The 26155-nt window shown below is 43.5% G+C and overlaps 1 protein-coding gene and 1 long non-coding RNA gene across 5 annotated transcripts; one reads left to right on the top strand and one right to left on the bottom strand.

Moving 5' to 3' along the window:
• Positions 1–3807: 3807 nt before the first annotated feature.
• LOC121580157 lies at positions 3808–8603 on the bottom strand. Its single transcript, XR_006002986.2, has 3 exons — positions 8541–8603; positions 7369–7485; positions 3808–4067 (listed from the first exon to the last, which is right to left on the bottom strand). It is a non-coding gene; the product is annotated as an uncharacterized LOC121580157 (long non-coding RNA).
• Positions 8604–9358: 755 nt separating this feature from the next.
• Positions 9359–25036, top strand: LOC121579195 (RNA-binding protein 27). 4 transcript variants are annotated; one of them, XM_041893567.2, is made up of 21 exons: positions 9359–9573; positions 10455–10573; positions 10734–10861; positions 10952–11034; positions 11315–11505; positions 11770–12066; positions 12882–13196; positions 13882–14061; positions 14780–14926; positions 16868–17012; positions 17247–17430; positions 17752–17973; positions 18131–18262; positions 18386–18514; positions 18627–18701; positions 18921–19091; positions 20856–20960; positions 21882–22094; positions 22306–22389; positions 22505–22624; positions 22749–25036. In XM_041893567.2, exons 1-21 carry the CDS (start codon positions 9515–9517, stop codon positions 22833–22835), a joined length of 3186 nt encoding a protein of 1061 aa, XP_041749501.1. In that variant the 5' UTR covers positions 9359–9514; the 3' UTR covers positions 22836–25036. The 4 variants fall into 4 exon arrangements, with proteins under 4 accessions (XP_041749501.1, XP_041749500.1, XP_041749499.1 ...); XM_041893566.2 differs by having other exon boundaries at positions 14780–14935; positions 18134–18262; XM_041893565.2 differs by having other exon boundaries at positions 14780–14935.
• The last annotated feature ends 1119 nt before the right edge of the window (positions 25037–26155 follow it).

Below are 26155 nucleotides of genomic sequence, written 5' to 3'. Positions count from 1 at the left end.
CTGCCTCCTCATATCGCCGCCTCTGGCTTTAGCTGCCTCCAGCTCTTCACGAGGACGGCGATATTCTCCCGGTTGTGCCCAAGGCCCTTACCATCCAGAATCTCCTCCCATGTCCATGAATCCTTTATGGGTGGATATAAATCCTGTGTAGGTGGATCCTGTTGCCGCTTGACACGCCGCTTGGTCCTTTTATGGTGGGTTTTTCTGTCACGATCGTCTGAGGAGACGGACCAATACGCAGCGCGTGGAGTGAACATGATGACTTTATTTAAATAAAAGCAACCACGAAAACAACAAACAAATGACGAATGTGAAGTCCTACGTACACCGACCAAAAAGGAACAAAAACCCACAAACCCAACAAGAAAACATACAGATTAAATATGGCTCCCAATCAGAGATAACGAGCCGACAGCTGACACTCGTTACCTCCGATTGGGAGTCTTAGACCAAACCTAGAAATACACACAACAGAACTACCAACATCGAAATACACCCAAATACCCAACAAAACAAAATACACCCTGGCTCAAATATCAAAGTCCATGGAGCCAGAGTGTCACAATTAGGAACTATATAGTTAGTCAGACAGGCCTGGTGTGCCAGCAAATGCCCCAAATAAACATCACAGGCTGGCTAAATCACTCTGGTCGCTATGGGAGTTATGTAAGGGATAATCAACACGGGGCTATGCGTTTTATGGTAAATAATGAACGACGTGGAAAGTGTGTTCCACGATGCATTAGCGGAGTGGCGCAAACCTTCCACGGAGTTGCATTCTTTTCCAGAGAACGCATAGAGCCCCGGTATAATATTCCAAAACTAATAAAGTATGCATCTGTATTGGGGAATTAGCTTGGATAATGAATGAGGTGGAACATAGGTGAGATTAATACAGCACATAGGGCTGTATTGATGGACAATAGTGCTCTTAAGCAGATAGAAAATAGTTGCATTCAACTCTGGAGGTGGAGGACAAATTGAAAGTCAAACCGAAAAGAGTCAATTGGGAGGGGTGTAAAACATTTTAAAAAACTTTATGGATGTATACACTTGTTTCAGAGATTACCGGGGGGGGCGGAGTTAGAGAATTAATATCAGGTTGTAGAGCCTATCCAACTCATTCCATGAAACATTCACAGCTGGGAGAAAGTGAGGGTGTGTTAGGTGTACCTCCAGAGATTTGGTCAGATAAACTATGTTCTCCAGCAGCACGGCTCGCTTGTCAAACTCCAGCTCCAGAACCCTAGCAATTCTTCTCCAGGATCTCCTGAGGAACACAACACACACTGTAAAAAAAGGCTGTCCTGCTCCTCTCCTCTCTACCTAACTTTCCCTCACAGTCCCTTCAGTTTCCCTTAAGTCCCGTTAGTTTGGCTGCTCAGCCTACCTAAGTTATCCCTCACCTATCATAGCCCTGCCATTCCCAACCAATCAGAGCGCTTGGAAATGCGCATCTGGACACTGCACCCGCCCACTCAGATCAGAGTGTTATCATCGTCCGAAGCGAGAAGATGCACATTTCTGAGGACTTTTTATTGTCGACAGTAACACAAATGTCTGAATGTTGTGCGTGCATCGAAATGTAAGTTGCAGGGGGGGGGTTATTGGGGTTTTTACATTCTGTGTAATAATAGGTAATTACCACTAATTACTTCCTGTTACTTTGATAAGTTTCAGCCATATGTTCTACTGTATGGCTGTTACTATTCTTTAATGTTAGAGTTGCCAATGCTGCTTTGTCTATTGTTTATCGTATGTAGTATTGTTCCGTACTGCCAGAAGTGTTATTATTGCATTGGTTGCACAAGTACATTTGCAGAAGTGGTTTAATTGTTGTATTGGTAAACATCGTGTTTCGCATGCACACGCTACCACAGCGTTTTCCATCGTGGCCTTTATTAAGGTGTTTTATCATGCTGCCATGGGCGAGCTTCTAGAGGCATCACAGACAGTTCTTGGAACTTGCTCATGCGAGTCGCCCCTGTGGTGCCAGGGCAGATCTGATAAGAGCTCAGCCTGGCAGAGAGAGGGCGCCATAAAAATTGACCCTTTGTCAATCCAAGTAATTTGTTTCTCTCTCTCTCCAAGAGGTGAATGTTTCTATTGATGCTGTGTTTATAGCCCTTTATAGACATGTTGTAAATGTAATGCCTTTTATTCATGTACATATACAGACCAGTCAAACAAAAGTGTGAAAAGCTGTCATCAAGGCAAAGGTTGGCTACTTTGAAGAATCTCAAAAATAAAATATATTTTGATTTGTTTAACACTTTTTTGGTTACTACATGATTCCATCCATATGTGTTATTTCATACTGTTGATGTCTTCACTATTTTTCTACAATGTAAAAATAAAGAAAAACCCTGGAATGAGTAGGTGTGTCCAAACTTTTGACTGGTACTGTATGTATATTGTATAGTTATAATCATTAACTAATACTGTTTACATGTGTGCATATCTTTGCCTTATAGAACCACAACAATAAGATTCCAAGTCATTCGGATTACCAAAATAATATAAAATAATATAAACATCTTCAAATGGAAACAGCTTTGTCTGTGTCTGTGTCTGTGTGGTGGTGACTATCAGGAGTACAGTGATGGGCCTCAACATCATGTTCTGACCGGACAGCATTATAGTGGGCAGAACCAAACCAATCAGTTAGAAGTATATAGCGGGTGAGGGCATTCACAGCCGACCCCTCAGACGGGTGAGGGCATACCCGACAACCGTTTTTACATGGTCCTTCCAGCCGGATTTAGTGACCAACAGTTTTACATGGTCCGTCATTTCTCCGGATTTAGAGACCAATAGTTTTACATGGTCCGTAATTTCTCTGGATTTAGAGACCAATAGTTTTCACACACGTTGGCCTAAGAGCCTTCATGTTCACAGCCATTTTGATTTGACCTATATAGTAGGGTTTTACAGTCCCAACACAGGCAATCATCTGGCTTGGAATGTATTGTTTGTTTGCTATTTGATCACATTGATGCAGTCATACCTCTTTCAATACACATGCTAAGCTCTGAACCACTGAGAAAGGCTATCAAATATTGATCACTGTCGTGCTGCCCCGGTAGTGAATATGGACTGTAGAAATACAAGTGATCTAATGAAGGAAACGCTGTCCTCAATGTGCTTATCAACTGTACAGAGCGATAGATGTTTTATAAGAGAATGCAGAGAGCCTAGCAGAAGTCAGCCAAGGGCCTTGTTATAGTGAGACCCTGGGCCCCACCAGAGTACAGACCAGGGCCCTGGGGGGCGGAGAGGGGCCAACCCTCCTGTCCTCAGCCTCACCTTGATCACAGCCAGGAACGGCATCACTCTCTTCATCTGTTTCTAGATCTTCGGCAGGGTGCCCAGCTCCAAGGCAATGACCTTGGTATCAGGCAGAGTGCCCTTGTTGCTCTGAGAACACACATCCAGGGAAGAACACACACGCACACACGCGCACACGCGCACAGGGGAGAGTGTCAGTCTATCATCAGGGGGATTCCAGGTCATCAGCAGCATAACAACTTTCTCTGCCTCTGGGCGGATCACAGTAGGGTCTCTATATTCTGTAGCCACTCCTCCCCAAAACAACAGGAGGGATAAGCTGAAACGCAGATACATTCCAGAACAATCTATTTCTAAAAAGACCAAGGCTGTGCCTTAAATGGCAGCCTATTCCCTAAGCTGGATTTACACAGGAAGCCCAATTCTGATATTTTTTTCAATAATTGGTCTTTTGACCAATCAGATCAGCTCTTTAGCCAATAATTGGGCAAATAAATTAAACGCAGCAATTAATGCAGCCATTGTGCACTAGTTTTGACCAGAGCCCTATAGGACCCTATTCCGCTTATAGTGCTATTTGGGACATACAGTTGAGTGAAGTTCATAGGCTCACTCAGTCTTCCCGGTCTGATTCCCAACCAGGCAGATTCCTGGGGGTTAGTACTCGTCTTGTAGTGTTTTCCCAGCAGAGAGAGGGTATTGTGCTGCCAGGAGGGGTACGTCTTGGCCACTTGGATGGTGCAGTGGGAGGGCTTGGCTGGGGGCTTCACGTCGCCCTTCTGTGGACGGACGGAGGGAGGGAGGGAGACGGAGTAACAGACAGAGAGAGAGACAGACAATAGAGAGCTCAGTCAGCCTGCAGCCTGCTAGCATAGCAGTAGTGTTAGCCTGGCTGTGATGCTCATCAGAGCAGGAAGTCCGGACCCAGCCAGACATCCATTACCACCTGGGCTAACATGACATGACTGAGAAATGTCACTCTCTAGTTAATGCTGCCAAGCCTACTCTGTTATATAAAGATCCAAAACCTATCTGGAGGATGAGTATTCATTGTCCCCCTCTAAAAGCTACTGTGTGAACTAGTCTCAGTGCCAAGTGGAGCTGGGCATCCGTGAACTCATTTAACATGACAGCTGTCGACTCTCTTCTAGTTACCACGCGGGACACTGCCACCACGTTAGTTTTTCTCTCTTTTCAGATGAATAGTAGAGGGTGCCATACTTTAAAGATGCTGTCTAGTCCCTTTGGCAGAAAGCTACAGCAAGGCTAATGGTCTGTAAATAGGTATCTTTGAAGTAGAGTTGTTCTCACTGACTGCTACTAATATCTCTCTACTACATACACCAGAAAATATAGACAGTGAATCAAGAGCGATCAGTCGAAGCTGGCAGAATACAGCTTCACGTTGTCAATACACTCCTTGCCATAGAACAATGTATGACTTCTAGAATCTCTGCGCTCCTTGCTGCCTCCAGGAAACTCAGGCTCCAAATGTAAACAAATGCAAAATACTGATCTGCACATCAAAATCAAGTCCAATGAAATGTAAACAAGGTTGCAAATCCATACATGCCAGAAGATATAAAGACGTATCGCTCCTCCATACATCCATGTCATTAAGACAGGGCTGTCAAAATGATGGAGATGTACACAAGATGTAGGCTACAAGATCAGAGTAGCATTTTAACCTCTGTCTAGGACTGCAGCCATCTGAAAGTGAGACATCATTGGTCCCTGTGAGAACATTAGAATACAATGAGACCTAAATGTCACCATTGGGTAATTGCTGCACGACTTAGTGACATATGCCTGTATCCAAGGCTGCTTGGTATTTTCAGGGTTTAATGAAGAGACTTGTTTTCTGGCTCACTGTGCTGTGTGAAAGGGAGAGGATTCCGCAGGACCATTATGTCCCATCTAACAACTAAGCTATTCATCAACACTAACCACAAAGGTACATTTCAAACTTTGTTCAGCTCCATTAACACTTTACAGTTGTGGGGAATTGGCCTACATGGATAGGGCTACATTTAAATGTTTCTTACAGAAGAAATATTAAATGCATAACCATGGTAGCAATTGAAAGGGAACAGTTTGGAGAATATGGGGAAATTATTAGCCCAAAGGTGAGGACACAGAAGTTCACCTGACACAAGACTGAATCCAAACATGACTGTTGATTTGATGTGCATTTTACATTTACTGTACTTTTTTGCAACAAAATCAGAAAATACTCTGGATACATTCAGTAACATGAACTGTGCAAGGTTTGGAGAGGTGTGTGGCCAATTGGAGACACCAGTTTGTCCTCTCACTCAAACCCTTGGCATTTTTTGTCTTATGTTGCACCTGGAATATTCTTATCATGTTACTGAATGTATCCAGAGTATTTTGTCATCTGCCTCTGATGCGAACACCACATCTAGAAGAAGAAGAAGAAGAAGAAGAAGAAGAAGAAGAAGAAGAAGAAGAAGAAGAAGAAGAAGAAGAAGAAGAAGAAGAAGAAGAAGAAGAAGAAGAAGAAGAAGAAGAAGAAGAAGAAGAAGAAGAAGAAGAAATTGAGGGAGAAACCATTAGCACAGTAGTTTAATATTTGATAGGGCCAGTGTGACATGCAATGTGTTTGGAGCGTTGGGAATTCATAGTGTGGGGAACAGACGGCTGGCATTAGCCTGAAATCCTGATGCATTTGGCTGTTCAGAACAACCCAGGGTGATGGGCTCATTCTGTTCTGAACAACCCAGGGTGATGGCCTCATTCTGTTCAGAGCAACCCAGGGTGATGGCCTCATTCTGTTCAGAACAACCCAGGGTGATGGGCTCATTCTGTTCAGAACAACCCAGGGTGATGGGCTCATTCTGTTCAAAACAACCCAGGGTGATGGGCTCATTCTGTTCAGAACAATCCAGGGTGATGGGCTCATTCTGTTCAGAACAACCCAGGGTATGACGCCATGTCATCTTGTAAATGTACATCAAACATAGTGATCATAAACATTGACACTGTATATGACATGAGTTTTATGATATGGAAAAGTGAAGTGCACATTTGGACTCTCGGGTGTTTGGCTTGCTTGTATGACATTATTATCCTCAATGTCTCATCTTTCAAAATACATCGAGACCTCTTAATTTACAGCATTTCCCTCACTCAGACAACAAAAGATGTGCGTTAGTTAACGGGAGGGTTGTGGGCAACTTCTTGTTGCGCAAGGTGCTCAAGTTCAGAACGGCTGTCAGTCAAAACCCATACAGCGCTGCGAAGCGCAGAGCCAGAGCTCTGACGTCATGTGTAGCATGTTACTGTACAGCCACTGCGTTCCAATTTAGCCGTTTATCAGTGCCAAAACATGCAATTTTCAACCCGTATACGGGTACGAGTGTAAAGGGCTACAGCATTTACATATTAAGAGTAAAGGGATAGTTCGAAAGTTTAGCTCACTAGCTATTATTTTATTATTTTTGCCTCACTCACACTGGATCAGAGTCAATCAAGATGAAACCAGCAGCCAAGTGATTGAAGACCGATATATACATTTTTTCAGCGCAATGTGAGTCTGTATAGCCAGTCTGTATATTCCCTAGCTAATAAAAAATAATAATGTCCCCCCCACTTCTAAAACCATTGTTGCGCCCCTGTAAGTTGCTAACTAGGGTTAGCGCATTTGCTAATAGCCTTAGTGCAATGACAAAAAATCTATGGGAACAGCGCAATGACTAGAAGTCTATGGGAGTAGCTAGCATGCTAGCTGTTCCTGTACATTTCCAGTATTTGCGCTAATGGTGATGAGAGGTGTTGGGTTTGCGCCAGACATAGCGTTTTCCTTGATGGCCAAAAAGCTCAATTTTAGTCTCATCTGACCAGAGTACCTTCTTCCATATGTTTGGGGAGTCTCCCACATGCCTTTTGGCCAACACCAAACGTGTTTGCTTATTTGTTTCTTTAAGCAATGGCTTTTTTCTGGCTATCACAAACAGTGTCGTCGATCAGAGTCTTAAAAACAGGCAAGGACATTATCTCCCCTAACTTTAATATCTTTTGAAGCATGTTCCATAACAATAACCATCCCAGTAGACTTACTTTGTGCTTTCCCCAATAGTGGTGTGTGCGTCACAATCAAACGTTCTTTCCTTCTCCCATTTCTGTTGGATTTCCTGTCTTTCTGAGGAAGTCCAACTTTGCTGTTCCATTTCGCTCCTAAAATCAATATTATGTATAATTCATTGAGATTGAAGAACATCAATCAAATGTATTTATAAAGCCCTTTTTACATCAGAAGATGTCATTCCTCATCATCAATATAGTGGCAATCAGTAGTTGAAACAACAAAGTGAACTCCCTGCCCCCGTTTTGGTAAAAAGGTAAAGGATGGGGCTGGAGAAATGTAACCACTCTCAAATTCATAGACAGAGCTATGGATTCAAAGGCTGACCATCCATGATATCTAAACGATAGTTTTAACCATGTTTTGAGTCTATTTAGTGTTTGTTTACATGTACTTTGTTTACAAACATTGGAGTAAAACAAACCTATATTTTGGGTTCTGATGGGGTACGACAGTTGACAAGTTATATTCTTGAAGAATCAGTGGGTACATATCATTAATTTATACGTCCAAAAACGGATGTAGCAACTGCAGATTGCCCCTTTAAACAACATGTTTTGTAGTCATCAAATAAAAGCTCTGGGTTGCCCCCTTTAAACAACATCAAATAGAAGCTCTGGGTACTTCATTGTCAGCATTCAGCCCAATTGCCAAATGTTATCGTAGTTTAATCGGTTAACGTTAGCTAGCTATGTTATGTTCAATAACTGACTTGTGTGAAGAGCACTCAATATGTTGTCAACTCTCCCTCTTTTAAATCATGATTCACTAGCACACATGATGAATTCAACCAAAGAGGAGCGAACTAGACAGCCAGATATAGCTGTACTGCTGCTGACCAGTGTCGTCTTAGCTGGTAGCTGCAATATCCATTAGCTAAGTGCTAACTAACATTTTAACATTTACATTTTAGTCATTTAGTAGACGCTCTTATCCAGAGCGACTTACAGTTAGTGCATACATTTTTCATACTGGCCCCCCGTGGGGGTCCATGTCACGTAGTTAGCTAGCTATGCGCATACTTTGACTAGCATTACACCTGAAACACATCATAGATTCACAAACAGAGTGAGGAGCCATGACGGACCGTCATTTTGATTTAGCAAAATACAGAAAACGGTAGAAACAGAAAGTCTGTCAAGAAAACCTTCGGTACTTGGCTGTTGACATCTACAGCAAGGGACAGCTCATTCACACAGCGCAGTCTTCTGGAAAATGTAGTATAAGTGAGGGGCTCTTTCACGGTCATGGCTAGAAGGGATAAAGCTTTTGTCAAATGAACGTCAATTATTATTTTTTTGCATTTAGCTAACCTTAGCTTAATTATCCTAACCGGCTACGTTAATTATCCTAACCTTCTGCGTAATTTCTCCTAACCTGCTACGAAAAGTCAAATCTGACATTAATTTGACAAAAACTGGATTCCTTCTAGCCATGAACCTCTTTTACAGCAGAAGGAAGCAGCCTACTTTCTCTGGAGTACGAAAACACAATCAGAATATTCCACACAAATATCAATGCAAAGACATATATAGATTATAATTTTATATTTTTTAAAGGGGTGAAATTATTTTGTTAATATAAGATTTTAGTCAAGAGTCAACCCTGGCCTGGCTCCACTAGGTTTGTTCAAATAATATTAAAATTTTGAAATAGAGCTGCAACACCAAAGATAAACAGTTTCATGATGATTGGTCACAGCCTAAACTCAGGGTCAGCGCTATCGGGAATCCTTGAGACGTCCCTACCCTAAACCCAAATCTTAACCCTGCCCTAACTTAACCCTAACCTTAACCCTGCCCTAATTTAACCCTAACCTTAACCCTGCCCTAACTTAACCCTTACCTTAACAATGTTAAACGTAAACTTCAATGGGGTAGGGACGTCCTAAGGATCCCAAATAGCAAGGAACCCTGAGTTTAGTGTGGCCAGCTGATCGACTTACGACATTGCCAGTTATGTTGCTATGCCTGTGTTTGAACGTAAAGCAATTCGTACGACCTGCAAGTGAAGTGACTAGTGAAGGCCTAGCTAAGCCTAATATACATTTATAGACGATGAAAGTAGGAATATCACAACGCACCTTGAACTTATAGTCAGTATTGTTAAGTCGTTTTCACGATGATCATAGAAAATGTGGAAGCTTTGAAGTCGTGGCTGGCAAAACTCCTGGAGCCAATGTGAGTGATGATTAATTGAAATGACATTTAGCTAGCTTGCACGAGTTAGCTCGGTAGCTACGCCATCGCTAACGTTAGCTTATGTGGCAATAATAATACAAATGTAACGTTTGTTGTATAAATTATACGCATCACACATTTTGCATATCGGATTTGTTGGGCAAATTGCAGACACTAATCTGATTATAACATTTTAGATATGTTTTGGTGTCGCTGGCGCAATTAATTTAGCTAACTAATTAAGTAGCTAGTTACAGTAGTTAACTTGACCAGCTAGCTTGCTCAACTCAATCAATATCGTCCCACTCAAGGTGAATGATTTATATTAATGGCTACACAGCAAGTTTGACTTGTGGTGAATGGGTAACTACTTAGGATATTAACCAAACTAGAGTAGACTGACATAAATGTAGTGGCTAAGTTAGATGAGCTACCCGTCCATAGACACTGCTAGCAGTGACGTCTAGCATTTAGCCAACCAGCTAGTTAGCCAGTTAAGCCTGCCATCCAAGTTGATGTAGCTACGTGTGTGTTGTCATTTGTAGCAGATGTGTTATGTAGCACGAGATTAGTGTCTAACCTGCTGCCTTATAAACCTCGAACTTTCTGTCCTTACAATTCTCTTGGTTACAAATTAATGATTCTAGCTACATATTGTCTAATGCAGTGGTTCCCAACCTTTTTCGGTTACTGCACCACCAATTGAACTTTGCTCTGCCCGGAGTACCCCCCTCATGTGCATTTTACCAGTATCCTATGGTCTCATGAGTCTTCTCAAGTACCTCCTGTGGATAGGCCAAGTACCCCCAGGGATCCTAGTACCCCTGGTTGGGAACCATGCAAACCCTGTTGAGTAATATGGATAATGTTTGCTTTTGCAGATGTGAGGCCGACCCCTCTGCTTTAGCCAACTATGTTGTGGCTTTGGTAAAGAAGGACAAACCTGAGAAAGAGTTGAAAGCACTTTGTGCAGATCAACTGGATGTCTTCTTACAAAAAGGTAGGCAACATAACCCCTTAACGTCAGTGTTGATTTGCATCTCACCGACTAACGTTAGTATTTTCATTGTGTAAACATGTAGTTGACTGACTGATAGTATGAAATAATTTGAGAGAAATGTTTATAAAAGTCTTATGCCTCGATGCTTTCCCTATTGCAGAGACCACTGGTTTTGTTGATAAGCTCTTTGAATGTTTGACCACCAAAAACTACTTGGGGAATCCACCTGCTAAGGAAGTTCCCAAAGAGGAGCCCAAACTCCCCGTGCTAAAACAGGAGGCTGTGGAGGTAAGGGCTTTTTTAAGCTTCCTCTGTCGTATTATGTTGCAGTCTTTGATGATGGGGATTTAGCTAGCTAACTATTGTTGTTTTCTTAAGGCTGAAAATGTAGACGAGGAAAGGGGGGATAACAGGAGGCGGAGAAGTCCACTGAGAAGCCGCTCTGACTTCAACGATTCAAGGTGAGGCTGGAATCGATATGTTTGCTATTATTTTCCTGGTGTTCTCAAGTGGGTTCCTCTTGACAGTGATGAAGCTCTCTGTGGTCAAGATGTTAGTTTGATTAGGCCCTTGAGTCTAATGGACTGCGCCTTTGACACACAATTTAGTTATTGTTGTTGAAATGCTAGTCACATCAATAGTACAGATTACCACAAAAACAGGAAACACCTTGAGTTCGGTGCTGTATAGAAAGTGCTGCTAAATGACCAACCAACATGCCTTGATCGCCTGACCACACAGGGGACGTGATGACCGCAGACGAGACGACCGCAAGCGGCGTGACATGGACCGCCACGGTAAAAGCACAGATTCCCACCGGGAAAGGCATGACCGGCGCGGAGGCAACTCTCGTGGGCGCAGCTACAGTCGCAGCAGGAGCCGCAGCCGAAGTGGGAGCCGTGGCAGGGACAAGGAGCACAGCCGAGGGAGAGGTGAGACTCACAGGGGCGCGGGCATGGACAAATCTGCTTTACTTTAAATGTTAACCTGAAAGGTTGAAAACAAATCTTTGCTAAGAACAGACAAAAATAAATGTGTGTATTGATTGGACTTACTGGTGGGGATCCTTAAATGCCCTCTGTGGTGTGCATGTCTCATAATAGGGGTATTTTCTCCTGGGTTATGTGAAATGTTGTTGCATTTTGTGACCTTTGGGTTCAAGCTTTTCTGTGTGTCTGTCTGTGTATGTTAAACAGATTACAGATCAAAGTTTGAAGTGGAGAGGAAGGAGCCCGAGAGTTTCAACTCTACCTCTGGGTCCCTGGTAACCCAACAACAGCACCAGCACCCTCCCCCACTCCTACCAACCCCCCAGCAGCACCCGTTTCCCTCCTCCGGGGGCCAAGCCGTCCCCAACTCTGTTACCGTGGTAGCGCCCGCTCACCTGCCCGACAGCACTACAGAGAGCTGGTCTAATTACTACTCTAATCACAGGGAGGGCAAGCCGTTCAACAAGGGCACTTCAGTCAAGCACCGCTGCCGTGACTACGACGGTAAGGGCTAACTAAAATGATCTAATTTCACTCTGGTCTTAGGTCTATATTATGGGATGAGATGTTACTGATTCCTCCCAGCTTTGCTGTACATCTAGCAGCAAGATCTGGGTTCTATTTTTGTAAGTCATTGAGGACTTATTCTCTTTTACAAGAACAACCTGTTTTTGTTATGTAGCTAAACAGCTTTATCTTTTTTTGTGAATGAAAGGCACAAGACTATCTTCCTGATAACCAAAATAAGTTGTAATGTAATGTATGTACATGCAATAACTTGTAAAAGGATATTGAATATTGAAGCAGGTGGCCTCATATGGCCTTCTAATCATTGTGTGCTTTAGGATTCATATCTCTTGACCGTTAAGCTTAGGTCTACCCTAGTCAGATTGTACAAATATTTAGTAAAATACCAGTCAATTGTGTTCATTTGTGGATTAAATGCAGTAGGTTGTGTGATATTCCAACCCTCAGTAAGGGGTTTGCCTGGTTTAAAGCAGCATTTATGACCCTGGTTGAAAATCCTTCCCCTGAGGGACACTGTTTCTATTCATCCAACAGTCTCAACAGCAATGAGATATTTTTCACTCCACCCCACCAATGAGATTTCTCTCTCCAGCCTGGATCTTGTCAGGAACTGTAAACAAAAATTGTCAAGGTTGCCAAACCGATAATCTCATTTGGGCTGATATAATTTGTATATTAATTTAAAAAAAGCTATTATTGGCAAGGATCTTGCTGAGTGCATTTACATTAAGAATGCAATTCATATTTTTTTTAATGGAATTTTGATCAATCTTTTTTCCTGTCTTCCACAGAGAAAGGTTTCTGTGTGCGTGGTGACCTCTGTCCCTTTGACCATGGCAATGATCCTCTGATCGTGGACGACGTCACGCTGCCCGCCATGATCCCGTTTCCCCCACCTGGCATGCCACCACCGGCCCGGATGGCCATGCCCCCCCACGGCCAGCCGCCCCCGGCCATCAGGATGGCCATGCCCCCCCACGGCCAGCCGCCCCCGGCCATCAGGATGGCCATGCCCCCCCACGGCCAGCTGCCCCCGGCCATCAGGATGCCCATGCCCCCCCACGGCCAGCCGCCTCCACCGGGCATCTTCCCTATGCCTCCTCCTGGTGAGTGATGTTACCATGTCTCCAATTAGGCCCTCACTCCTGACCTCGGAATGCTCACCAGTCAGTGTTTGACACAGGCTAAAGCTATAAGTAGGGCCAAGAGTTTTTCCTGGTCAGGCCACATGATTAGGAAAATCCCAGGGCCCTAGCTTTAGTTCCTGATGTGGTGAGAGCATAGAGAGAGAGGACTCATCATGGATATGACCCCTTTTAGCGTGGACATTGCCATTGAGTGCTTCCACCATGCTTCCGCCGTTTATAAAGCAGTCAAAGTAGTAAACTGGGTGGGGATTCCTATGGGTTGTTTCCTCCGTGGCGCTGCCCATGCTGTCACAGACACTACAATGGCACAGATAGAAAGACGAGTCCTCTGTCAGTTTCTATGGGTCATTTTAGGATGCATGGATGTGTGTTAGCGTCAATGAGTATAAAGCTGTTTCCATTTGTTCAAGGCTTGCCTGTTCCATGGTGAAATAGCAATGTTTAAGGACTGTTTGTTGTGCTGCGTAGAAACGCACCTCAGGGAAACCACTGTCTTTGTTGTCTTACCCTCACTGGTACTCACCCTATACTTAATGTGCATGTCTGGAGTACTTTACTTAGCCTATTCTGTTTAGGAGTTTATTAAGTAAATGGCCAGTGTCTATTATTTGCTGGGTTCAGCTTGGAATTGTATCTCTCATAGGGCCCCCGTTAATACCTACCAGTGGGATAGAAACTCCCAACCACTCAGGGACGAGTTCCGCCTCCTCTCTGGGACCACCTGGAGTGGGACCTCCTCCTCTTCCTCCACCTCCTCTTCCTCCACCACCTCCTCCTTCCTCCTCTTCTCTCTCTCTACACCCCCAATATTCTCAGTCAGAATGTAAGCGGCTATGATTTTCTCAATAAGCTTGGCAAAGTGGTACTTTTATGAGCAAAGCTCCCATATTGTTCACGTTTTTGTCAGTTTATTTTCTTTGACATACACTGCCTTTCAAATCCATGTGAACCAAATGGTATTGTTCAGTTCGACTGTAGTAAGTGAGGAAGGACATAGAAATGCTATTGTCTTAAAGTATTTATGGTCACGTGGTTCATTCACGTGTTGGGAATGATTTCCTTTTTGTGTGGAGGTGGTAGTTTTGTTTTTATGCTACTGCCTGGCCTGCATGATCTAGTTGTTTCTTTAGGGTGCAGTAGCATATTTTGACCAGAGGGGTGCACTGTTTATGAACTAAAGTCCGCTGTTGCTGTAAACTGCACATTAGATGAGTGCAAAAACTCTATTTTAGTAATCCTGCCCACATAAGAGAGGAAATTAAAATGCAGTGCATTTCACTACTCTCAACTGAAATGTTATTTTTAGTTGCTCTAGTTTAGTCCCAAGCCATTGCATATTATATAGCAAAAGCAGACTGTATAATATTGAGTTCTATACTAGCACTGTACTTTTCCTCCCTTCCATGTAGTTGTAGTGTAGCCATACAGTTAAAGTAGGTGTTATGATGGATAGGCCTGTTTGGGTAATCTCACTCTCCACTGTGTAAAACATTGTTTGAGTTCTTCTAATGATGTCTGTGTCTTCTCCCTTGTGTTGCCAGATAATTACGACCCAGAGGGCTACAACCCAGAGTCTCCAGGCATGACAGCAACTGGCCGGCCCCAGTACAGGCAGTTCATCCCCCGCATCCAGACCCAGAGGCCCAACCTGATCGGCCTCACCTCCGGGGATGGACAGGGATCCAGAGGTATCACATGTGGGTCTTACTTTGGTGGTTTAGGTTGGGCTTTCTGTCTGATCCTAACCCATAGTACACATGAGGACTTCCATATTTAGGGCGCTATAAAATCTGTTTTATTTTTTGCCTGATTCCATTTAAATGTTCCCAAAACTAAATTGGATGTTGTAAGTCCACAAAAATGCTTAAATCGCATCAGGAGACCACTTTTGAAGTCTGGGAATTGTGCACCTAGCCAAGAGGGTGTTGTTTATCAGTGTTTTCTGTAGTGTGCATGTGATGGTTGAGTTTGCAAAACAAATACCCACTGGATTGATTAAAATAATCATTATATAATTCTGCCAGGTAAGCATAGGGCCTTGTGGAATTATGCAAATATATCCTGAAGTTTGTAGTTAACATTTAATTGAAGGTTTTTGGGAAAGCCTTTCTATCAACCAGAAGACTGTTTTCATTAGCTAGCGTCATCGCTAATAGCTACACAAAGTGGTAGACGCGTGCAGTGCACATGCACAGAAGGGCATTCTCGTTGCCTCTTCAGAGAGTTGCAGGAAATGCGAATCACTGATGCATTCTGTTCATGTCTTATGATAAACTTGGGAAGTTAATTAATGTTCAATACATTTAAATTGAACAAAAATATAAACGCAACATGTAAAGTGCTGGTCCCATGTTTCATGAGCTGAAATCCCAGAAATGTTCCGTATGCACAAAAAGCTTATTTCTCTCAAATTTTGTGCACAAATTTGTTTACATTCCTGTTAATGAGCATTTCTCCTTTGCCAAGATAATCCATCCACCTGACAGGTGTGGCATATCAAGAAGCATGATCATTACAAAGGTGCACCCTGTGCTGGGGACAATAAAAGGCCACTTAAAAATGTGCTGTTTTGTCACACAACACAATGCCACAGATGTCTCAAGTTTTGAGGGAGTGTGCAATTGGCATGCTGTCTGCAGGAATGTCCACCAGAGCTCTTGTCAGATAATTGAATGTTAATTTCTCTACCATACGCTGCCTCCAATGTCGTTTTCGAGAATTTGGCAGTACTTCCAACCGGCCTCACAACCGCAGACCACGTGTAACAGCGACAGACCATCATGCTGCGTGGAAATGAAAATAAAAGTGCAGGAAATGCATGCAGAAGTTGATGTAAATGCAGGAAATTATTTTTGTTTGGAGTTGGATTGAACAGTATAGGTGGAGCCCCATGGAAATCACTTATAATTTATGTGGTGCCACCCTAGGGTCATGAGATACTCAAAGCATATTTGGAACATTTATTATTCATAAACATACAATACCGTCAAATGTCAATAATTGTAATATTATATTTTTCCATATCGCCCAGCCCTACAAACATAGCCATTTAATCTTTGATATTGTTGAATGAGCTAATTATTTCAAAGGGATATAAAACGTATTTGGTTGCAATGTTTTACATCAAGGGTGGTCAACCATCCTCCAGGAGAACTACTGGGTGTGCATGCTTTTATTCCAGTCCCCCTTTAACAAACCACATTTTAGAAATTAGCTGCTCGACCGAACCTTGTTAAACTGGCTCTGATGTGTTTGAGCAGGGCTGGATCAAAAGCCTGCACACCCAGTAGCTCTCCAGACTGAGGGTTGACCATACACTTTTTTTTATAGAGTTGCCTAACCGGTATTCTACTTTGTGGTGGGGGGGGTTTAAGTGCCTTGCACAACGACAGGAGATGGTGCATGGGTTCAGAGAGCAGCTTTCCAGTGTCCATACCACATTCATGCTTACTTTTTTATACGTACATAGACGCTGCCAATTGTTGGTCATGGAAATTTGGTGTAAAGTCACAATTCCATCTGTCAAAATGTGTATGAACCCAGACTAAACATATCCTCAGTGTCATCCAGACACAGCGGTCCAGATTCTAGCTGTCATTATGACTGACGTTGTGTTTCTCCTGTCCCAGCGGCTAACATAGTGATCCAGACAGAGCCGGCGGTGGCCAGTGTCCCCAGCAGTGTGTCATGCTACAGCAGCACAGAGCAGGAGAGTAGGAAGAGGCCCCTGGGGCCCACAGAGGGTCCACCGCCCAAAACAACCTGGATGGACAAGTAAGAACACACACAGTATCCACCCTCCACTGCAGAGTTGGGCTCGATTCCAGGTCAATCGCAGTTTTTTATTTTATTTGACATTTCCTCTGTAGGAGTGCAACTAATGTCCTGAATTTAGATGACTTGTCACTTAACCCCAACTCTGCTTCACGATAGACCACCTCTGACCTCAGAGCATTGTCATTGGCTCCTCTGCCTTGTCACTCATGTCTGTGTGTCATTATCTTCCAGACCCAACTACCAGGCCAACAACCAACTCACCTTCCCCAACAACAAGCCCCAACACGGGGGCTTCCCCAAGAAGAATCACTACGTCAATACTAAGCTTGAAGTTCGCAAAATCCCCCGAGATCTCAACAACATCACCAAATTGAATGAGCACTTTAGCAAGTTTGGTACCATCGTAAATATTCAGGTAAGATATCTGACAATTCCTTGAAACCATTTGTACCACTAAACAAAGGGTTCTATTTAGATCAATAAATGTTAGGGCGTCTACATACAGTTTACTTATGAGGCCCCGTGGGCCCCGTGTAGCTCAGTTGGTAGAGCATGGCGTTTGCAACGCCAGGGTTGTGGGTTCGATTCCCACGGGGGGCCAGTATGAAAAAATAAATATATGCACTCACTAACTGTAAGTCGCTCTGGATAAGAGCGTCTGCTAAATGACTCAAATGTGATCAAGGACAAACCTTCTGGCCTTCTTCACTACTTTCTGACATGTCTCCTCCAATAGGTGGTGTTTGGTGGCGACCCCGAGGCAGCTCTGATCCAGTACACAGCCAACGAGGAGGCACGGCAGGCCATCTCCAGCACTGAGGCGGTGCTCAACAACCGCTTCATCCGAGTGTACTGGCACCGTGAGACCAACACCCAGCAGCAGGGACAGGGCATGGGCCAGGCGGACGGACACGGACAGAGCTCTGCCATGGGGCAGCAGCACCCCAATGTTCACAAGGTGGACAGAGCCCTTCTAACAACAGCTAAAACCTTTTTAGTTGGCCAAGCATTTATATTCATTCAAACAGCAGTTTTGATTTGGAACGGCGAAGTTCTATGTTCCAGGTTAGACATGATCACCATTCTCTCTTGACTCTTATGTATCTATAAATCAGCAGGTGATCAAGCAGCACAGTCCCGGGGCCTATGTGCTGAATAATAAGACGGTGACCAAACATGGCCTTGGTGTTGGGGCTGTGGCCGGGGGCAAACTGGACGCCCTGCACCCCAGCGCAGACCCTGCAGCGGTAAGCCGTCAGCTCCTATGGTCTGAGTGTGCCCCTATGCAGGGCTACACCATGGTGTTGTATGATGGTAAAGAGAGTGGATTGATAGTAATCAAAGGGTCTGTCTGTCTCTTCCTGTCGTAGGCACTCTTCTCTACCTCTGTGGCCCTTCAGAAGGGACCCTACAGCTCCACAGTCCCCAAGGGAGCGTCCAAGTCACTTGGTAAAACTGCCAGAGCACTTGAAGCACAGGAGGTCTTGAAAAAGAAGCAGGCAAGTCATTTTTGCCGTCTGTATTTTGAATGATTTCCATAGTCTTTCATTACCTTTTATACACAAGTCAAAATGACACTATAAACAATTGTTTGGTTTGTTGTTGTTTCAGGAGACATTGAAGTTGCAGCAGGACATGAGGAAAAAGAAGCAGGAGATGCTGGAGAAGCAGATTGAATGTCAGAAGGTAAGATGGTTGCTTATACTACATATAGTTAATAATTTAAAAGATGCCACCATCCCCACCTTCCATGTTAGAGTTGCACTTTAACCACATGCTGTGATCATCATTGCGTTGTCCTTTCACTATCAAAACAAGTACACCTCTAGACCAAGAGACCCTGGGTGTTGTCCTGGATACCCTGCTCATCTAACATTGGTTAATCTCATGTCCTCCCTCCTATAGGCTCTGATCAACAGACTTGAAAAGAACAGGGCCACATTGAAGCCAGAGGAGAGGGCCAACATTATGAAGACTCTGAAGGATCTGACCGACAAGATCTCCCAGCTCCAGAACGAGATGAACCCAGCCTCCCTCTCCACAGCCAACACGGCTCAATCCAAGACGAAGACCGACGTAAGTCTACCTACCATATCATATGGGGCCATATTACTTTACAGAGGTAGCGCAGACATTTTTTATTTATTTAATTAGTCAATGTAGTGCATGCCATAGAAATAGACTGAATAGAAAGGGCGTCCCCATTCAAGTCGATGATGGCATAATGGGTAGACTGGTGGCCATTGTGAGTGTACCCATAGGAGCAAGGCAGGAAGTAAAAGCAGGAAGTGTACCCATCAATCTGTGCTGTGATTTGTTGAATCAACTCAACTGACATTACAAAAAATACATTCCATTGCATGCACCAAATCAGTTAACATAATTTGAATTAACATTCTACATTACCATGGAAATTATTGCATCACAATACCAGGCAGCCATTGCGAATGTGAGTACCCATGAATTTACCAGTCAAATTGCCAGGGTTAAGCCCCGCTTCCACTGGCACTTAAAATTAGGGGCAAATTCGAGCTACGCTCGATTTGAATTCTCAAATTCGAGCTGGGTCGAGGGAAACCTGGGCCAGCGCAGCCCAGATTCACAACTGGTGCCAGCCAGTTACTATGCAACCACCAGCTAATCACTGCTGGATGCTGACACATTTAGCTAGCTCATCTGGGCTTGTTGCTGTTAGCTAGCACATGGACAAGCAGTACTGCAGTAGTCAGACATGACACAAATTACCACCATAGCTGGATCCTCATTCATTTTTGCACTACAGAATAAACTTTTATGAGAACAGTGAGCTCTCTAATGCTAGCTACCAAACGTTAGCTAGCAAATCAGAGTTGAAAAAACCTAGCTAGCTAACGTGAGCTAGCAGGAATTTTAGCCGGCCAGTTCGTATTGAAAGCTAGCAGCAACATATCAAACGCTAGCTAGCTAGCCTGTTATGCTAGCGATGACACTAACCGTTTTGCTAGCTAGCTAGCTAGCATCAACAAGTTAACTACATGGCTCTGAGTCTGGCTGGCACTGGCAGGAGTATGGGGTAACGTTAGTTACAGCATGGTGAGGATGAATTAGATAGCTAGCAATATTAGCGAAGCCAGCTGCATAGTTACATATTGGCTACCTAGCAAGATGACATTTCAAATTTCTGGAGGCAGTGGAAACACAATTTGAGCTAGCCCACCAAAGCCAGCCCAACCTGGGTTGTCTTCAAAGGTCCAATGGAAATGGAGCTTTAGAGGCTCCAAGCCTGTTCTGTACTCTGAGTTGATATTCACGTCATAAGAAGGAATTCCCATTGACCACGCTCACAATCATTATTTCCTATTGACCCCCATTGTAAAAGAGCCAACTTTGTTGTTAATTTTTAGTTCTACAAAACATGACAAAGCTGATGTGGTGTTCAATATACATGTAACCTGGTCAAACATCCCGACCTACGGTTCACAATGCTCCCACGTATGAAAACGGAGCCTGCCAGAAGAGCCCTCACGTGGCTGCTAGCGCAGTCATTAAAAGGGGCATGAGGGAAGCCCTACAATATTACGTTTTTCTAAGTAGTGAGAACGCTCCGGAGCAGGCAATGTTGAAAAGTAATCTATAGACATGTTGTACTTTTCTTAAATGTAGTTTTGTAATTGAATAAAACAAGCAGACAACAAGAACATTGCGTTTGAAAATGTTGTGAGCCAGTGGGGTAACCACAGGTTGTTTTTACCTGAAGGCGGGCAGAGCCACAACGTTCTGTCTAATACCAACTGGGAGTATTCATTTTATTTCTATGCATTGTGGAAATCCCAAAATAATATCAATGGTGCTCTCCCTCAGGCACAAAAGGAGCTTCTGGACGCAGAGCTTGATTTCCACAAGAAGATGAGTTCTGGAGAGGACACGACCGACCTGAAGAGGAGACTGGGTCAGCTGCAGGTTGAGGTGGGTACACAGGGCGTCCATACTTTGGGAAGTCCTCTCTCTAGCGCTAATGACCATGTATGGATTGTGGCGGTGTTCTGGCATACTGAAGGAGGTGTGGCCGCCTGAACATCTCCAGAACACGTGTACTGTCGGTGGATATGCAACCTTTACAAGAATGGTCTGAAGTGAGCAGAAAGGTATCACCTTGGATGTTAACATATGCCTTGGCCTCACAGCTGTCTGTTGCTAGTCACATTATGTCGTCCTCTGTGTCAGAGGATCAGGCTGTAAACAAGAAACTTGTTTTTGTTAACAACAGCCCTCTGCATGGCTTTTCCAGCCTGGTGTGCTTAAATTAGCCACCATGAAATATGCATGGCTTTACCCCTCTTCTGCACATTAAACTGCAGGCACTTACCAAGCCCAGAGGACACCCACTAACGAATCCTAACCAAACACAGATCCTACATTGATGCATCTGATGTCATTAAAGTTTGAGATGGTGTTCCTTGTAAGAAACTGGAGGGATGACAATTAGGAGGAGGAGGAGGAGGAGGAGGAGGAGGGAGGAGGAGTGGTGAGGAGGAGGAGTGTTGGCGCTCTGCTCCAAGCCATCAGGGCCACCACAGTCAGTCTGCTGGTACATGTTCCCTTGAACTCATTAAAGATGGATACCAGGCCTGTGGGGACACTGGTTCTCAGTAGCACTACATTTTCTTCCTGGATGCTGACGCTGCTGCCTGGCACTATTTGGTGAGGACATGTCAGGTGACACCATCTCCACCACCTTGGTTTGGGGTCTGGTGACACATGTCTTGGTTCCACATTTGGATCTGTGGCATCTCCTTATAGTGTCAGCTGGCACCTTGTGCTGAATGTTGTTGAGGAATGGAAGTTAGCTGTGGATCTGATGACCTTGTTGACCGTGTTCCCCCCCAGGCCACCCGGTTGGGCCTGATACCGACCGGGCGGGGGAAGGTGGACGATGCAGCAGCCGTCAGGGGCAGGGGCCGAGGAAGGGGCAGGGGACGGGGACACAGAGGAGGAGTCAGAGGAGGGGGAAATCACATGGTGGTGGACCACAGGCCCCGAGCCATCGCCATCTTGGGAGTCACACCAGAAGAGAAGGAGGAGCTTATGCCTCACTTTGTGGTAAGGAAACACACCCTTATGACATCCAGCTAGTCGTATGATTTCCCCAAAACGTCTTATTTTAACCGTGAAAAGTCTGAGCTCGATGTCATCCAGTGGTACAAAGCATGAATCATTATAGTAGTAAAAACAGTGCTTCCACCAGAGAGATGTGTAAAGGAATTTCTGCTGGTATTTACGGCGGTTTTGTGTATTCTCGTCTTTGTCACAGAGATTTGGTGAGATAGAGGAGCTCCGCGATCAGGATGCTACCAGTGTTGTCATGACGTTCAAGACCCGGAGCGAAGCAGAGAATGTATGTTCTACAGATGACATACACACAGTAACGTTTTAATGCCTTTATAACCCAGCAAGTTTTTCATAAGTTTTAATTGAATTTAGCCATTCATGATCATTTTCACATGTTATAGGCGGCAAACCAAGGAGCAAAGTTCAAAGGTCGCGTTCTACAGATTTCATGGTACAAGCCGAAGACACCATCCGTGTCCACAGAACCTGAGGAGGAGGACTCGAAGGAAGAGGTCAATGCGGTACGTTACTAAACATCTTTCCCCATTCATTTTCTGTTATTGTAGCATTTTGGAAAACCATGTTAATAAATCATCTTTCAATGAACTGCTTGATCTAATGACTTATTTCATTTGATTCCTCCAGGAGGAAGTCAGCTCCTACCTGCTCATGGAGGAAGAGGAAGACGACGATGAGGATGACGAGTATGAGTCTCGTTCATGGAGGCGATGAAGGCAATACGAACGTCACGCTTTTTCGTGGGAAGGACTTTGATATATTTTTTTAACTAATTCAAGTTGATTTGACGGAAATCACTTCTTTAGGTTTTTTTAGACCAACTTCCAGTATTTTGAGACTGAAGAATTAAGGACTAATATGATACAAAGTCTATACTTTAATGATGCGTGTGAAGCTTGAAAGGGCAGACTGTTTTCTCTTGAAACATTTGAATAATTATTAAAATCTCACTTTTGCTGAGATAAATATCTAAACTGTTATAAATAGATGTATGTTTCGATGTGGTTACCAGATAATATCAGTAAAACATTTGACTACTGTGAAGAGGTATTTTTATACATATTTAAGCTATGGTTTCATCCTCTCTTTGGCTGATGTTGTCTATAATTACGAGGCTCAAGGTCCACAGACCAGGGATGGCTACGCTGTCACAGATCTCACAGTCTGTCTACAGCAGAGATCGCTATGTTTACAGAAGGCATCAGCGTCCCCTGTTGAAATATAAATTAGATACAGCCTCCATCTTGGATTCCAAGAGACACTTGATATTCCCCTGAGTATTTTGTTGTCGACTAAATGTGTGGTGCCACTTTATGAACACCAGGACTAATGTTACGCACTTTTGAGATGGTAACAACTCTATTTTCTCTTTTTCCAAGTCATCATCTCTGTCTTCTGAGACCAAAGACATCTTTGGATGAGGATCTAGTCATCTATTGTCAAAAGTGTTGGAGATCTGTAGACAATGGTGTTTGAATGTATACTGAGCATTTGGTTTTATATATAATTTTGCCTTAAATAATCAGCAGAAGGCTGCATTTTTATGAGATTTGTAATTTTTCTTGCAATAGGAATTACTTTGATATTTTTTCAGTTTGTCATTTGAATGAGTGTTGAAATTGTTTCAGGAAAAGAGGTCCCATTTTATTTTCAAGCAAGAGTACTTAATATCCCTACTTAAGGTAGGTTTGTGTTAAACCAAACCTTGTGGCGTCACTTCACATAACAACACATTCTTACCAGCTCATCTCTGCCAGGATTTAGCTGCATGGTTTTGCGACCTGACAAGTAACCAGCCATTTGTAACAGATTGAACATTTCTCCATGCACAGTTTCTGATCTTATTTTACAGTAGCATTATTCGGCAGCAGTTAATCCATTCGATGTAAGCGAGGCACTTGGTGTTAATGAGTGAGGACTCCCTGCAAGTCAAGAAACATTATGTTGGTGGCTCTGAAATGTGCAAAGTAACACCCTCTTGTGAAGGCGTATACTTGATGAAAAAAGTTATTTGTATTATTTGTCCTTACATACGGTATTTACATTTCTTCAAGAGAGGGGAAAAATGAAAATTTGTATAGCTGCTGAAGTATATATATTGAACCCTATAGCATGTTATGCTTTCATATTTGGCCAGGGTCTCCCTCTAGCTGGACACTAAACCATTGAATTAAATGTGAGTGCAAAAAAAACAGGTACGTTGCTGTAGCCCCTACGAGATCTTGACCCCTGTTCATTTTGCAGTCCTATTGGAAGAGTTAGTAGATTAGAGAAATGGGGCAAGTAGGAGGCTTACTCTTTCACTCCTCTCTGCCTTATCTCCGTGAGGCTTGGCGTTACCGTCTAACAGATATCAGCATGACACTTATATCAGGTCACAATATATTTAGTTTTGAAGATAAATAAAAAGCCCTTTTGAAATGTGAGAAAGGGATGACCGTAAGACTCTAGAAGGCAAAGGCCTGAGAATTAGACCTTGTCCTTTTTCACTGCACGGTATCCTCACACTTGTTTGCTATGTGCTTTTATGAACAGTCCTTCGCTTGAAAACTTCAGTAAAGGACAGATATATTGGCAAGAATATTACATGTCAAAGTGAGATTTCAGAAATTGCTTTGAGAATGTTCTCCCCTTGTTTGTACTGCCTTGTGGATGCGACTGTGACATCGTAGTGTAAAATGGAAACCATTTATTGGAAGAATCATTTTTGGATTTGTTACTGTTTATATTTGTGGGATGTGGATGTATTTTTGATTTATTCTGTTTGTAAAATGGATTTCTAACTCACTAGCATGTTTGCTTTTACCAATAAAGATGGAGGAATGGGGTGATTGGAAGAGGAACAAAATACAAAATAATTAAAAGAAACAATTTGAATTAGACACAAGTAAAAAAAAAAAACTTAAAAAATGATACAAGAAATAGATTGAAATTTCAACCTCTGTGGGGGAACATTCCAAAAGAATATTACCTTCAAAACCTGTGTCGTCATTCCTTTAGTATTGGCCTGCTAACTTTTCCCCCCATCATCATTCATGATTATCCATAATCATGGTAGTGTCCACATTCATGTAGAAGTGTTGACAAACAAAAGTGACTCCAAAATGAAACAATACATTATTCACTTCCTATTGGAGAAAACATCATCCGAAACACAACCAAAGCAAGCTGTAAATGCATCCAATAAGTTTGTAGAGTTACAAGCTTGATGTAGTCATTGTGTGCTTTAATACACTAAGTGAAATTTGTCCAAATACTTATGACGTCTTCAAATGGGGGGGACTAGATAAATAAAGTGCTTTCATTTCTTAACGGTAAATCAGATTTATGAAGATACCCTCAAATAAAAGGTGACATTCTGTACTGTTACCTCATATGAAACATTTAATCTCAAATCCAAAATGCTGGAGTGTAGAACCAAAAAAGATATACACTGCTCAAAAAAATTAAGGGAACACTTAAACAACACAATGTAACTCCAAGCTGAACCCTGGCAAGACGGAGCTGCTCTTCCTTCCGGGGAAGGACTGCCCGTTCCATGGTCTCGCCATCACGGTTGACAACTCCGTTGTGTCCTCCTCCCAGAGTGCGAAGAGCCTTGGCGTGACCCTGGACAACACCCTGTCGTTCTCCGCTAACATCAAGGCGGTGACCCGATCCTGCAGGTTCATGCTCTACAACATTCGGAGAGTACGACCCTGCCTTACACAGGAAGCGGCACAGGTCCTAATCCAGGCACTTGTCATCTCCCGTCTGGATTACTGCAACTCGCTGTTGGCTGGCCTCCCTGCCTGTGCCATTAAACCCCTACAACTCATCCAGAATGCCGCAGCCCGTCTGGTGTTCAACCTTCCCAAGTTCTCTCACTTCACCCCCCTCCTCCGCACACTCCACTGGCTTCCAGTTGAAGCTCGCATCCGTTACAAGACCATGGTGCTTGCCTATGGAGCAGTGAGGGGAACGGCACCTCCGTACCTTCAGGCTCTGATCAGTCCCTACACCCAAACGAGGGCATTGCGTTCATCCACCTCTGG

This window comes from Coregonus clupeaformis, chromosome 13 (assembly GCF_020615455.1).
Source record: "Coregonus clupeaformis isolate EN_2021a chromosome 13, ASM2061545v1, whole genome shotgun sequence".
NCBI lineage: Eukaryota > Metazoa > Chordata > Actinopteri > Salmoniformes > Salmonidae > Coregonus > Coregonus clupeaformis.
Note: the sequence above shows the minus strand (reverse complement) of the source record. Positions and strands in the feature narration are given on the sequence as shown.

Bases quoted from the DNA above. Each gene is read 5' to 3' on its own strand.
- LOC121579195 (XM_041893565.2), top strand. From the start codon at position 9,515: ATGATCATAGAAAATGTGGAAGCTTTGAAGTCGTGGCTGGCAAAACTC. The intron at 11,506-11,769 runs GTGAGACTCACA...TATGTTAAACAG, and splicing joins GGAGCACAGCCGAGGGAGAG to ATTACAGATCAAAGTTTGAA. The intron at 19,092-20,855 runs GTAAGTCTACCT...GCTCTCCCTCAG, and splicing joins AATCCAAGACGAAGACCGAC to GCACAAAAGGAGCTTCTGGA.